This window comes from Macaca fascicularis, chromosome 3 (genome assembly GCF_037993035.2).
Source record: "Macaca fascicularis isolate 582-1 chromosome 3, T2T-MFA8v1.1".
Lineage (NCBI taxonomy): Eukaryota > Metazoa > Chordata > Mammalia > Primates > Cercopithecidae > Macaca > Macaca fascicularis.
Window position 1 is genome coordinate 183,576,747 of NC_088377.1, and position 15,225 is coordinate 183,591,971.

Below are 15,225 nucleotides of genomic sequence, written 5' to 3' on the forward strand. Positions count from 1 at the left end.
TGGGTAATTTATAAAGGAAAGATGTTTAATGGAATCGGTTTCACAGTTCCACATGGCTAGGGAAGCCTCACAATCATGGTGGAAGGCAAAGGAGAAGCAAAAGCATGGCTTACATGGTGGCAGGCAAAAGAGATTGTGTAGGGGAACTCTCATTTATAAAACCATCAGATCTCATGAGACCATCAGAACAGTATGGGGGAAACTGCCCCATGATTCATTTATCTCCTCCTGGCCCCGCCCTTGAGACGTGGGGATTATTACAATTCAAAGTGAGATTTGGGTGGGGACACAGCCAAACCATAAATGGTAAATTGACTACTATGAAGGTACATCAAACTAAAGGTTCATTATTTTGTTTGGTGATGGATAGTGCATATAATTCTGCCAAAGCAAGATCTCTTTATATGTTTTTATAGTGTTGTGGCCTATAAACCGATGGTGTATAAACTCAAATACCTGTAAGGGTCTGAAAATTAGTATAACGTGTGAAGTCAACCAGGGATGAGAAAAATGTCTGTCTGAACTATAAGACCTTATTTTACTGAATGAAACTCATGACACAAACATGCATAATATTGGAGAAAATATATTAAATTCATTGAAAAAATACAAACTGGGGTGGACATGGCCACTCATGCCTGTAATCCCACACATTGGGAGGCTGAGGCAGATGGATCACTTAAGGTCAGGAGTTTGAGACCAGCCTGGCCAACATGGTGAAACCCTGTCTCCACTAAAAATACAAAAATTAGCCAGGCATGGTGGCATGCGCCCATAATCCCAACTACTCAGGAGGCTGAGGCAGGAGAATCACTGTAACCCAGGAGGCAGAGGTTGCATGAGCTGAGATTGCACCATGGCCCTCCAGCCTGGGTGACAGAGCGAGTCTCCATCTCAATAAACAAGCAGACAAACAAACAAAAAACCAAAGAAACAACCAAAGGAAAAAAAAAAAGAAAAATATAAATTGATAATTGGAAATGTTTCATCATTAAATTATATTTTCATAATTCATTATACCTTTTGTTTGGAAGTAGAAACCTAGTCTTTTTTCCTTTGCAGATTATAATTTCAAGTTAATTTGTTCATAATAATGTGAATTACAAAATAATGTCTTCAATCCACTAACTAGGAACTATGTTTAATTTCATTCTAACTCAGAATGGAAAATAGTTGTTTCAAGTATAGATTCTTCTAAATATAGATAGAATATTTGCCCAATAATTTTAAAGGTAGAGAACATATGCTAGAAATTAATCTTTCATTTTATAATCTTAGAATTTATTTTGTGTCGTGTTTCATTTTTGAAGACTAATTCTGCCATAGGAAGTAGACTAAATTGTTTATGGTTAATATGCCTTCCAAAAAATACTTTCTAAGAATGAGAGAAACTCATTATACAATTGTGTTATCTACATGTAAATGTCCTGTCAGAGAAATATTTAAAATGCTTACATAGTGTGTAATGTTAACAAAACAGAGCCAAATCTATGATGTAATCTTTAAAAAATATTTTACAGGGCCGGATGTGGTGGCTCACACCCGTAATCCCAACACTTTGTGAGGCTGAGGTGGGCGGATCACGAGGTCAGGAGTTCGAGACCAGCCTGGCCAACATGGTGAAACCTTGTTTCTACTGAAAATACAAAAATTAGCCAGGCATGGTGGCAGGCGCCTGTAATCCCAACTACTCGAGAGGCTGAGGCAGGAGAATCGCTTGAAACCAGAAGACAGAGGTTGCAGTGAGGTGAGATCACACCACTGCACTCCAACCTGGGTGAAAGAGCAAAACTCCATCTCAAAATATATATCATAATATTTCAGGTATACATAAAAGTATAAATGATAATATAATAATAATAAACACCTATCTCCTAACCTAAGAGCTGAACCACTACAAAATAATGGAATCTCTTTTTATACTACTCTTCCATCAGCAGTAACCACGCTCCTGAATGAGGTGTTTATAATTCTCACACATTTCTTCCTGTTTTCTGACACACTTACGGAACCCTGTATAATATGTGGTGTTTTGTAGATATTTAAGAACTGCAATAATGGTATCCTAGTATACGAATTGCCCTAAAACTTTCTTTGTTCATTCAACAATATGTTTGTGAGGTCATCCATGTTCAGTTGCACTGCTGTGTAGCACACCATTGCATGAATATATCACAATGTGTTTATCCATTTATCTATTAATAGGTATTTGATGTTTCTAATTTGGTCTGTGTTGGAGCTGAGATTTGCAATTATCAGCCACTATGACTCCAGAACCCCCAGGCTAAACAACTGACTACACTATTTTCAATTGGAGTCTCTCTGAAAGTTCATATCCTAGAAGCAAAAAGTAGTGGAAAAACCTCTGTACATGATATTCAAACTCATTGCTCGAAGATCTAAATGAAAAATAAAAGACACAAAATAGTGCAGTAGGAATCCCCTGGTTTATACCAAACTAAACCATGTGTAAAAACAATTACTTAATTCCACCAGGTATTTAAACAAGTCAAAAGGCACTCAAATATCACCTGCTCCAGGCTCTTATTAATTATTTCTGTAATTAATCTGAGGTTGGAATGTCTGGGGCTAACTCTGGAAATCCTTAAAGTTCATAGATGGATGATTAGGTTTCTCTTGTTTTCCTCAGGCTATGTATATCTGTCTTCACACTTCCACATATGAAGGGCTCCACTACCTCTCTGCTCCAACTAGGCGATGCCTGAGGACCTGAACTGTGTCTGCAACTTGGGAGAGGCTGGCCCTCAGTAAAACAGTGAAGTCCATATACTTTGTCTTCATCAATTCTTCTTCAGTTTCCCCTACCTCTATTATGGGCATGGATGCCCCTCAAGTGCACACAGCATATTTGCTGAATGATTAGGAGAAGAGATGACCTGGAATGAGAGGGACTTGGAACATTCTCCCAACATAATTACAAACTACTAAATAGTTGTGTATATTTAAGAAATATACAGAAAAGCACAGAAAAGCTCGGGGTTAATGCCTGTGTCATCATTTCATCCCCCAATCTTTTTAAAAAGTGCAACACCTGCTCAGGCAGTATTTAAGTGAATAGCACCATTAAATAAATAAACCTTTACTTAAATTTAATCATAAACCTGTCAAGTTAAATATACCTTGCAAACAAAGTGGATCAGGTAGAATAAAACAAACTGTGTAAGATCTTTAGATCTTCTCTGACAGTTCTTTTTTTTTTTTTTTTTGGTACTGAAATTTAATCTTCTATTTAGATTTCCCATTGAGTCTGAGACAGGCCATTCTAAGAATGATGCTTTTTTCCCCTGGTCCACAACTAACTTATGTGTTTATCCCTTCTCTCTGTGTCTGCTCAAGGACTTAATTGTTCCATTTATGTGATTTTGTACCACTCAGCGCAGCATACATCTTTTGGTAGCAAAGGCCAGAAATTCAGTTCAAACAGATTTAGGCAAAAGTGGTATGTATTGGTTCATGGAATATGATAAAGGGTTATACAATGAAACCAAAACAGGGCAAGGATATAGCTGGACCTCTGGAACATCAGGAACTGAATAAAAGCAGGTTTTAGCTATATTCACTTCTTGTCTCTGTTCGTTTCTGTGTGTAATAGGCTAAATGGTAGAGAATATAGATATGAGAAGCTGCTGTATTTCATGTCTTACCGATGTTTTCTTTGATCAAGTTAGAAAATTCCCAAAAATAGACTTTGAATGGGCTAACAATGGATCCATCAAATATGGTAAAGGGCAGGATCATGGAGAATTCTTGGTGGCAGCACGACGAGAAGGTGGAGGTGGTTGTTCCCTGAAGAAAGGAGGGACTTAAAAGGCAAAAAAAAAAAAAAAAAAAAAAAAGCCTTTTCCAACCATCCCCACTACCTCTTGCCCACTTGCTCCTCCCAGAATTTTACAGCCTCTAACCTTCCCAGCATTTTCCTTCTACCTTTATAACCCAAATCAAATCTGTTTTTCAGGGCAGCCTCTCTTTTGATCACTACAAGTCTATTTCTAGTTCTAACCTCTAATCTGAGTTTCACTTCTTCATTTTCAAAGGTCTGCTGGTGTTTTCTAAGTGGAAAACATGATGTCTACCCAGTTGTAATACATTCCAAGTTTTACTATTTCTTCCAAATTCAAACCAACTTCCTTTCTCAACTTCTTCAATTTTTCTTACGTGATTACATCATATTAGAACCCCACCATGAAATCCTCCCTGGTTCTTCCTTCCCTATCAACCACTACATCAAGACACTAGTTGATGATGTTTTTCCAAAGGTCTCTCAATCTATTCCTTCTTCATCATTCCTACTACCTCCGTCCCAGACCAAATTTCCTTTTATTGTAACTGATGTGTACATGGTTCAAATCCTCTGCCTCCTCCTCTTCAAATAAATCCTGCACATAAAATAACTGCTGTGATTGTGTCACTTCCTTACTTAAGATTCCGTTATAACCACTAACATGAAAAAGCCCCAAGTCTCGAGTTTAGCTCCATAATCTGACCTCTACCTGCTGTAGAGAACTTGCTATGCTCATTCCCACCTCTAAACCTTTGTCTATGACATTCGCTTGCTTTCCGATCCAAAGCCTGGTTACACAGTTTGTTTATGCCAATAATTTTGATACCTAATTAGATGCAAACTTTTATTGCTATTTAAATGTTTCCTATATGTTTGTGTGTAACCCTCAACTAAATTGAAGGTTCTATGCTAAACAGACCACGTATTATTACTCTGCATCACCCTTCGAGCCTAAATGCACGGTACTAGAAATGGCTAGTATGTGGGCAAATATAAACAACTATATTTTCTCTTCTCTTAGTTTCTTGAAAATATAACTGACAATTTCAAGAAAAAATCCAATGTGGAATTTAAAAAAGTTGAATTCATAGAAGTACTGTACGACATAGTGACTATAGTTAATAACCATGTATTGTATTATTGAAAATTGCTAAGAGAGTAGGTTTTAAGTGTTTTCATCACAAAAATATGGTATGTATGTGAGGTAATGCATATGTTAACTAACTTGATTTAGGCATTCCACAACATGTGGCATTTTGATGGGTATTGCATTGAATTTGTAGATTGCTTTGGCAGGCTGGTCATTTTCACAATATTGATTCTACCCACCCATGAGCATGAGATATGTTTCCATTTGTTTGTGTCATCTATTATTTCTTTCAGCAGTGTTTTGTAGTTTTCCTTGTAGAGGTCTTTCACATCCTTGGTTAGGTATACAGGTATATTCCTAAGTTGGTTTTTTTTTTTTTTTTTTTTGGTAGCTATTGTGAAAAGGGTTGAGTTCATGATTTGATTCTCAGTTTGGTCACTGTTAGCATATGGCAGAGCTACTGATTTGTGTACATTAATTTTGCATCCTGAAACTTTTCTGAATTCATTTATCAGTTCTAGGAGCTTTTTGGATAAGTCTTATTTATTTATTTATTTATTTATTTTTTAAATTTATTGATTATTATTATTATACTTTAAGTTCTAGGGTACATGTGCATAACGTGCAGGTTTGTTACATATGTATACTTGTGCCATGTTGCTGTGCTGCAGCCATCAACTCGTCAGCACCCATCAACTCGTCATTTACATCAGGTATAACTCCCAATGCAATCCCTCCCCCCTCCCCCCTCCCCATGATAGGCCCCGGTGTGTGATGTTCCCCTTCCTGAGTCCAAGTGATCTCATTGTTCAGTTCCCACCTATGAGCGAGAACATGTGGTGTTTGGTTTTCTGTTCTTGCGATAGTTTGCTGAGAATGATGGTTTCCAACTGCATCCATGTCCCTACAAAGGATACAAACTCATCCTTTTTTATGGCTGCATAGTATTCCATGGTATATGTGCCACATTTTCTTAATCCAGTCTGTCACTGATGGACATTTGGGTTGATTCCAAGTCTTTGCTATTGTGAATAGTGCCACAATAAACATACGTGTGCATGTGTCTTTATAGCAGCATGATTTATAATCCTTTGGGTATATACCCAGTAATGGGATGGCTGGGTCATATGGTACATCTAGTTCTAGATCCTTGAGGAATTGCCATACTGTTTTCTATGTATACGATCATCAGCAAACAGTGACAGTTTGACTTCCTCTTTGCCAATTTGGATGCCCCTTATTTTTTTCTCTTGGATTGCTCTGGCTTGAACTTCTAGTACCATGTTGAATAGAAGTGGTGAAAGTGGGCATCTTTGACTTGTTATAGTTCTCAGATGAAATCCTTTCAACTTTTCCCCGTTTAGTATAATGTTGGCTGTGGGTTTGTCATAGATGGCTTTTATGACCTTAAGGTAGTCCCTTCTATGCTGATTTTGTTGAGGGTTTTAATCATTATAATTTTGATTTGCATTTTCCCACTGATCAGTGATGTCAAACATCTTTTCACGTGTTTATTGGCCATTTGTGTATCTTCTTTGGAGAAATGTCCATTCAAGTCCTTTGCCCCCCCAACCCCCCTTTTTTTGGAATGAAGCAGCAAAAGCAAAGATGTATTGAAAATGAAAACATACTCCACAGTGAGGGAGCAGGCCCAAGCAGCAGGGTCCAGGGCCCAATACAGAATCTTCTCAGGTCCAAATACCTGCTAGAGGTTTGTGTTTCCACTTTCAGAGCGGCGAGTTACCCTAGGCCCTGGGAGGGTCCACAGATGATATCTGGGAGCCAGGGATTGAAGTAAAAAACCTTAGAAATTTACCTGGTGTCCCATTCTACTGAAGCTAAGCTGGCACTCGAACCACAAGACAAAGTTCTTCCCATTCTTCTCTGCCCTTTCCCCAGGCAGAGGAGCCTCTCTTTGTTGCCACCACCATCACGGTTCCACAGGGAGCTCTGCCAGGCCTCCACTGATGTTCACTTAAAGATTAAGAGCTCTTCAGTCAGCTTGCGATGAATGCTGCCAGGCCTAGAGCTCATTCTTCAAGGTAGTGGATTTCCCTCCAGCCCAGGACAGACTCAGAAATACTGACCAAGAGCCTAGGCCTGGATTCAGGGACCCCAAGATCCTGCTTGGTGCTCTAACCTACTGTGGCTAAATTGGGACCTAAGGTGGAAGACAGAGCCCCATTTTCTTTTCCTCTTGCTTTTCTCAAACAGAAGGGAGCCTTTCCCCATAACCACCACAGCTGGAGATGTGCTGGATCACACCCAAAGCCAACATGTCTCAGAGCCCAAACTGCAGCATATTACGTGGATATCACTGTTGGTTATTCAGGGCCCAGGGTCTCTTTAGTCTGTAGGTGATGCATCCTGCCAGGTCTCCACTTTGACAGGGCAGCACTGAGTTCAATGTACAGTCTCTCAATCACTGCACTCTCCCTATGCCAAAGAAATGGATTCTCCACATTGTGTGGCTGCTTCCAGGGTGTGTGGGCAGGGTGGCAAAAACACTCTCTTAGCCACTCTGACCTAGGTCACTTTCCCCCCAAGTCCACTGGCTCTGAGCGTAGCCTAGCACTAAGATTTGACTAGGAATTGCAATCCTTGTGGCCCAATCTGCCCCTCAAGTTTACTTAGAGCCCTAGAGCACTCCATCTTGTTCTGGCCACTGGGATAGGCAATTCCTTTCTGGCTAGGACCAGTTCAAATGCTCCCTCCGTGGACAGATGTCAGCTGAATTTTACTTGGTTCTGCTTTCTGCTGTGACAGGGCAGCACTGAGTTCAATGCAAAGCCTCACACCTGCTGTGCCCTCCCTCAAGCACACAGATTCTCCATGCCATGTGACTGTTGCCAAGGGATGGGGAGGTGCATAGGCTTATATTCAGCCACCTTGCTCCATCCCTTCCTCTTTCCTTTTCTAAACTAATAATTCTTTAAATAAATTAGTCTTTTTTTTTTTTTTTTTTTTAACGGAGTCTTACTCTGTCACCCAGGCTGGAGTTCAGTGGTGCCATCTTGGCTCACTGCAGCCTCTGCCTCCCAGGTTCAAGCAATTCTCCTGCCTCAGCCTCCCTAGTAGCTGGGATTACAGGTGCATGCCACAATGCCTGGCTAATTTTTGTATTTTTAGTAGAGACAGGGTTTCACCATGTTGGCCAGGCTGGTCTCCAACTCCTGACCTCAAGTGATCCACCCGCCTCAGCCTCCCAAAGTGCTAGGATTACAGGCACTTAAAAATGAGCCACCTTGCCCAGCCTAAATTAGTCTTTTAAATTATGTACAAAACAAAACGTGGAGTTACAAACCAAAGTTACAATAAAACTAGCTTTTAGACTCATAATTTTTAAGTGTATTAGTCCCTTTAATCATGTAGAGAACAAAAAGTGGAGTTACAAAGTGTTGTTACTAACTTACGCTAGCTTTTATTAACTGCCCATGTAGCTTTATTAAGCTCTTTTTTTTTTTTTTCATACAGCTTTGAATTCCTATCTAGTGCTGTTTTGTTTCACCTTGCAGGGGCTCCCTTAAGCACTTCTTGCAGAGCAGATCTGCTGGTAATGAACTCTGTCAGATTTTCTTTGTTCGAAAATGTCTTAATTTCTTCCTCACATTCGAAGGACAGTTTATTGAATACAGGATGATTGACAGTGTTGTTTTTAGCACTTTGAATATATTGGTCCAGTGTCTTTCTCTTGAGAGACATGTTTGAAAAATAAAGAGATATTTGAAAGTAGTAGGATAGAAAAATTAACCAAGTGATATAGTTTGGATGTTGTTCTCTCTAAATCTCATGCTGAAAGGTAATCCTTAATGTTGGAGGTGGGGCCTGGTGGATTGTGTTTAAACTATGAGGGCAGATTTCTTGTGGCTTTGCGCTTTCCTTAGGATAGTGAGTGAGTTCTCATGAGATCTGGATGTTTAAAAGTATAGCGCATCTCCCCTCCCCTCTCTCTCTTGCTCCGGCTCTTGCCATGTGAGATGCCTGCTCCCTCTTCACTTCCCATCATGACTGTAAACTTCCTGAGGTCTCACCAGAAGCAGATGCTGTCGCTGTGCTTCCTGTACAGCTTGCAGAACCATGGGCCAATTAAACCTCTTTTCTTATATATTACCCAGCCTCAGATATTTGTTTACAGCAATGCAAGAATGACCTAACACACCAAGAAAACGAAAAGCATGTGAAAGCTAGAGTGACTATTTTAATATCAAAGTGAACTTCAAGGCAAGTATTATAAGAGATAAAGTATTATGAGAGATAAAGGTAATTGTAAATTATTTTATAATTCTAAAATTATAAAAGGGTAAATTCATCAAATACACATAGCAATTATAAACATGTAAGAATTTAATATCAGAGCTTCAAAAAGGATGAAGCAAACACTGAGAGGACTACAGAGAGAAGTAGATAAATCCATAATTGTGGTGAAAGATTTTTACACTTCTCTCTCATTATTTGAGATTAAAATGAGACAAAAAGTCAGTAAGAATGTAGAAGATCTAAATAACACTATCAAGCACCTTGACCCAATTGATAGTTATGGGGCACTACATTCAACAACAGCATATATTTTTCAAATATACATGAATTATTCACAAAGATACACAATATGCTGGGCTATAAAGTAAGTCTTGATAAATTTCAAAAGATTGAAATATTACAGAATATGTTTTCTGATGGCAATGGAATTAAATAAAAATTAGAACCAATAAGGTATCTAGCGAAGTCCCAAATTCTTGGAAATTAAACAATGCAATTCTACATAAAACATTGGTTAAACCACAAATGTAAAGTATAATTAGATAAAAGTTCAAATTGAACTTAAAAATGAAAATGCAACCTATCAAAATTGTGTGATGCAGCAAAGAAGTGTTGAGCAGGAAACGTAAAGCTTAAATGTTTATATTAGAACACAAAAAGTTAAATTATTGATCAAATTCTCTGCCTTAAGAAGCTAAAACAGGAAGAGAAATTAAACCAAATAAATAATAAATAATAGAACATAAATAGGAAGAAATAAAAGAAGTAGAGAAAATCAGATGAAACCAAATGATGATTGCTTGTAGACATCAACAAGTTGATGAATCACTGGCTAGAACAATAAATAAAAAGAGACAACAAAGTAATCAAAACTGAGAATGAGAGAATAGAAAACCATCTACTACAGGCATTCTGGTCAAATTTATGGCAAAAAGTTAAAAACTTAGATAAAATGGACAAACTCCTTAAAAAAATGAAACCAAAATAGACACAAGAAGAAACAGAAAATCTTCATAGTACTATATCTATTAAATAGGTTGTAATTACTTTGAAAAAAGCAAACCTTCATGAATAAAAAACTTCAGGTCCAAATGGTTTCTCTGGTGAATCATATCAAATATTTAGAGAAGAAATAATACCAATCTTACACAAAGTTTTAAGAAAATAAAGATGGAGGAAATGTTTTCTAACTTGTTTCATTAGGCCAGAATAACCTTGTCACCAAATCTTGACAAAGATATGTAATTAAAAAAAGAAAAAAGAAAAATAGAGGTTGGTATTCCACATAAACATATATACAAAGATCCTTAACAATATATTAGCAAATAAAGTAGAGCAACGTATAAAGAGAATAATACACTATGACTAAGTGAGGCTTATACCAGGAATGCAGAGTTTATTTAACATTCAAAGATTAATCAGTGTAATTCACCATGTTAACAAAATGGAGAAGAAAAACTGTAGAATCATCTCAATAAATACAAAAAATTTTAAAATAAAATTCAAGACTCATTAATGGTAAAAATTGTTAGCAAAGTAGGAATACAAATGGGCTTTTTACATCTGACAAAGGGAATCTAAAAATGACCTACAGTTAACTTTATACCCAATGATGAAACAGTGAATATTTTCTTCCTAAAAACAGGAACAAGGCCAGAATGTGTATTCACATTAAATCTTATCAGCACTACACTGGAGATCCTAGCCAGTGAAATAAATTTTTAAAAAATAAATAAAGGGCATATGTATGGAGAAAGAAGAAATAAAATTGTCTTTATTTGCTGATGACATGATTAAGTATAAAATTTCAAAGAATCTTCAAACAGCTACTAGAACCAATATATTAATTTGGTATAGTTGTCAGATAATGGTTAACATACAAAAATCAATTGTATTTTTACATGCTGGTAGCGAATAAAAATGTAAACAACTCTATATACAATAACATTATTAAATATTAAATACTTAAGAATAATTTTACCAAAAAATTATTTACACTAAAAATTACAAAACATTGTTGAGATAAAGACAAAAAATAAAGAGATATGTTTATAGATTTTCAGACAGAATATTTTTGAATATTTAAAAACTTACCAGTAATCTACCATAATCCAAAAGTGAGGTATTGGTTAAAGACTGGACAAATAGATCACTGGAACACAACATAGAAACCAGAAGAAGATTCATGCATATATAGTTGTATGATTTTCAACAAGAGTTCAAGTCAATTAGAAAATAAAACTCTTCAATGAATGATACTGGCATACTTAGATAGACATATAAAAACAGTAAAGTTCAGCCCTACTTAATACTACACAAAAAAATTAATTCAAGATCAATTATAGTCCCAAACAAGTAAAAACTGTGAAAATTCTAGAGAAAATCATAGAGACTGTTTTTGCATGTCAGAGGCAGGCAGATATTCTTTATAACAGACACAAAAAGCACAAGCATTGTAGAAAAAAATGACATTAGATTTTATTAAAGTCATCATTTGTGCTTATCAGCACACTATTAAAAAATAAAAAGGAAAACCACAGTCTGGGTCAAAATATTCACAATGCATATATCAGACAAAGGACTTGTATCCATGTATGTTATATATATATATGTATATTTTTCATATACATATATGTATGTATATATACACACACAAATCAATAAACTTCTACAAATCCATAATAAAAAGACAACTTAATGTAAAACAGTTGTGTATACATAGGAGTTGTATAAGAATACATATATGTATATTATCAGACATACACAAATGCTACAAATCAATAAACTCTTATAAATCAGTAATAAAAAGATAACTCAATATTAAAATGGGTAGTTACTTTATAATAGAAAAAATACAAATAGCCAAGAAGCACACAAAATTGTTCTGCATATCATGAGTTGGAAGACAAATGCAATGGAAACCACAATGAGATACCATTTCATCCCCACTAGAATGGCCAAAATTAAAAAGACTGACACCACCAAATGTTGTTGAGAATGTGGAACAGCTCTCCTACATTATTGAGGGGAGCATAAAATGTTAGGATCACTTTGGAAAACTCTTTAACAGTTTTTATAAAGTTAAATGAATATGAATGTTTTAACATAGTAATTTCACTCCTAGGTATTCACTTGAGAAATGAACCTATGCCTACAAAGAAATGGATTCAAGAATGTGTATAGAAACTTTATTCATAGTAGCCCCACACTGTAGGCAATGCAAAATGTTCAGAAATAGTGAGTAAGTAAGCAAGCAGTGACTCATATAATATTATGGGTGAATCTCAGAAATACAATGTTAAAAATAAAGCCATACAAATAAACATATGAAAAGATGCTCCATCTCTACACCGACAGGGCATCTAGAAGAGTGGATCTCAACACTGGCTGCACCCTGAAATCACCTGAGGAGCATGAAAGAAAAAGAAGCCTCATTGTATCTCAAGATATTTGATTTTATTGGTCATATTTGGCCTGGACATTGAGATTTTTAAAAAGCCCCTTAGATAATTTCAATGTGCAGCCAAGAGCAAGGACCGACGTCTTTGAGAGAATCCTGGGACAACTTCAGTGTCCACCAAGGAGAGGAAGCCAGATGAAGTTGCAAATTTTGTAGCCACTGGAGGTGAAGAAATGGCTAATTTTTGGAGGAAAACTGAGGTGAAGATTTGGATCTATTAAGACCAAGTGCCTGAGAGGAGGAAACAGTTCTCTGGCCCCACAGCTAGCAGAACTAAGAGCCTTGGTGGTGAGCTGCTACAACTGTGAAGCCTGTGAACTGTGAAGCCTGTCAAGATTTAAATGTCTGGAATACCTTGTTTTCTCCTGAGTCTTTCAGTACTTGATTTGAGGAGCGCCTTCCTGGCTGGGTTCCTCTGCAGGAATACAGAGAATGCCAAATCTCTACAATATACCTTTCAGCTGGGCGATTTTGATAGGGCCCCCAACTAGAGAGACAAATACTTGGTACCAGGCAAAGCACCATCTTCAAAGGCAAATTGGGCATAGCCAGAAAGTCCACACAAGGCACCTACTGGCATCCAGGTCACCTACTGGATGACAAATATCTGCTTCTCTTCCATCATTATAAAGTAGGTCAAAGTGCATTTCTGAATCAGTGTATTTTCAGACAAAATACACTATTTTCTTGTGCCTCTTGAAGTTGAAGTTACGTGGTACCTCTTGAAGCTGAAATTATGACATAATTATCTTTCCAAGTTTGTTTTTGTTTCCATGAAAATTGTGGAGTTTGAAGAGGATTATACACGTATTGTAGTAGTGAATATTTCCAAATATGATGCTAGCACCAGTTCTGAGAAAGAGGTTTAGCAGTCATGTTAAAAGTCAAACATATTATTTTGGGATATAGGTATTTCAGAAGAGGTGATTTCTCATGGTTTGATTCATACCAATAATAAGCTATAGTATATAAAGGATTTACACCAAATACCTCACCTAATTATTTTGTTCATTTTATCAAAACAAACCTAGGGTGCCACCAACATTATTCTTGCCTAGGCCATGTATAGTGCATAATTATTTTATTCATCTATAAGTTAGTTCATTGATACAAAGTGGAGAGACTTTCCGTTGTGTTTTACAGAAGAAATCGGAAGGCTTTGTGAGGAATCAGAGTTGTATTCCTGAGGAATCAGAGGCATATTCATGAAGACTCACAGGCGTATTAAGGAAGAGTTCATTTTATATCCATTCTCAGCACAGTGTCCTGGAATCTGCCATGTGGTCGGCTCTTACCTTCAGGCTGCTCTGAGCCCAGAGCAGAATGGTTGTCACAGCTCTCCTCAACTTGGCATTGCCTGAGATCAGGACGGCTGCATGCCCAGAGGGACAAGCTGCCATTATCCCAACACAAACCATCACCCCTATTTTGTCATGCCACAGAATAAGTAGGGGCACTGAGATGAAGGCAGCACAGGATGATATCACAAAGAAGCAGAAAAAGGAGATAAGAGACTTGAGGGCTTTAATGTGGGCCTCCAGGCTGGGGTCACGAGAGTCTCTGGTATAGACCTTCATTGTCCTCATGTGCCTTCCCAGGGAGACAGTCAGCATCCCAGAAGAAACCAGAAACAATAGGAAAGGAGGGACAGACCACAGATAGCAGAAGAGAAAGGAATAAAATAAGTGGAGATCTTTAATCTGCCAGTTGAGCCTTGTATTGTTATTCATGAATAGCACAGTTGTGACTGTGAAGTGAAGTCTGCCAAAAAAGCACCAAACACAGAGGACAGTGCAGATGCAGGAGCAAAGAATAATACCCAGGAACATCTGGGATATCTTCCTGGAGACCCAGCTTGCCAAGCAGATCAGGAAGGTGTGAGAGAAACGGATGAGCTTGGAGCAGTAGAGCAGGCTGAGGCAGGCGGCAAGCCAGAGGTTGGCTTGGTTTGCAATCATCCATAGCATGAGGATGGCTTGGTAGCTGTGGTTCAGTGGTTCACTCAACTTCTGGAAGTGGGTAAGCTGGATAGCACTCAGGAAGAGCAGTCCATGCAGGAAAAGCCGGCTGATGCTGAGACACAGAAGCACACAATCACTGTTGCTCAGTGGCTGCCTCTTCACTACGTCCCAAAAATTCACCAAGGAAATGAAGGCGTTGGTCAGAAACCCCACTGCAAACTCCAGGATTGAAATGAACAGAAATGTGCTCCTGACTTCATAGGACACAGTGCAGATGTGAGTTACAGTTAACATGATGTCACTTCTCTAATTGGCTATTCTACTTCTCTTCTCTAGTTGGCTAATCTTCTCTAGTTGGCTACTCTAAAGACCTAGTGGCCACCCAGTGGAGAGAGGTAAATGTACGTTCCAAGCCAGGACCTTTCCTTCACAAAGCATCCAGTTCTTTCCCTAGATCTATCCCAAAGCAAGAGCATCAAAAGTTCTGGCAGGAAACTTAGAGGGATGTTGTTTCTCTAGAACATCTCTTGGATACATGTAAGAGCTTATCATACGGTGGAAGGCTGATGGTTCTGCCTCTTGGGTGATGCAAGATTAATACATCCAGGTGTTCCTGTACAACCGCCTCCCCAGAAGGCCACAGCACAGCATCAGG

At 37.8% G+C, this 15,225-nt stretch overlaps 1 protein-coding gene across 1 annotated transcript; it reads right to left on the reverse strand.

Moving 5' to 3' along the window:
- Positions 1-13,292: 13,292 nt before the first annotated feature.
- Positions 13,293-14,966, reverse strand: TAS2R38 (taste 2 receptor member 38). Its single transcript, XM_045387980.2, has one exon. It carries the CDS (start codon positions 14,862-14,864, stop codon positions 13,863-13,865), a length of 1,002 nt encoding a protein of 333 aa, XP_045243915.2. The 5' UTR covers positions 14,865-14,966; the 3' UTR covers positions 13,293-13,862.
- Between the last annotated feature and the right edge of the window lie 259 nt (positions 14,967-15,225).

Excerpts from the sequence above, each read along its gene's own strand:
- TAS2R38 (XM_045387980.2), bottom strand. The coding sequence starts at position 14,864 with ATGTTAACTGTAACTCACATCTGCACTGTGTCCTATGAAGTCAGGAGC.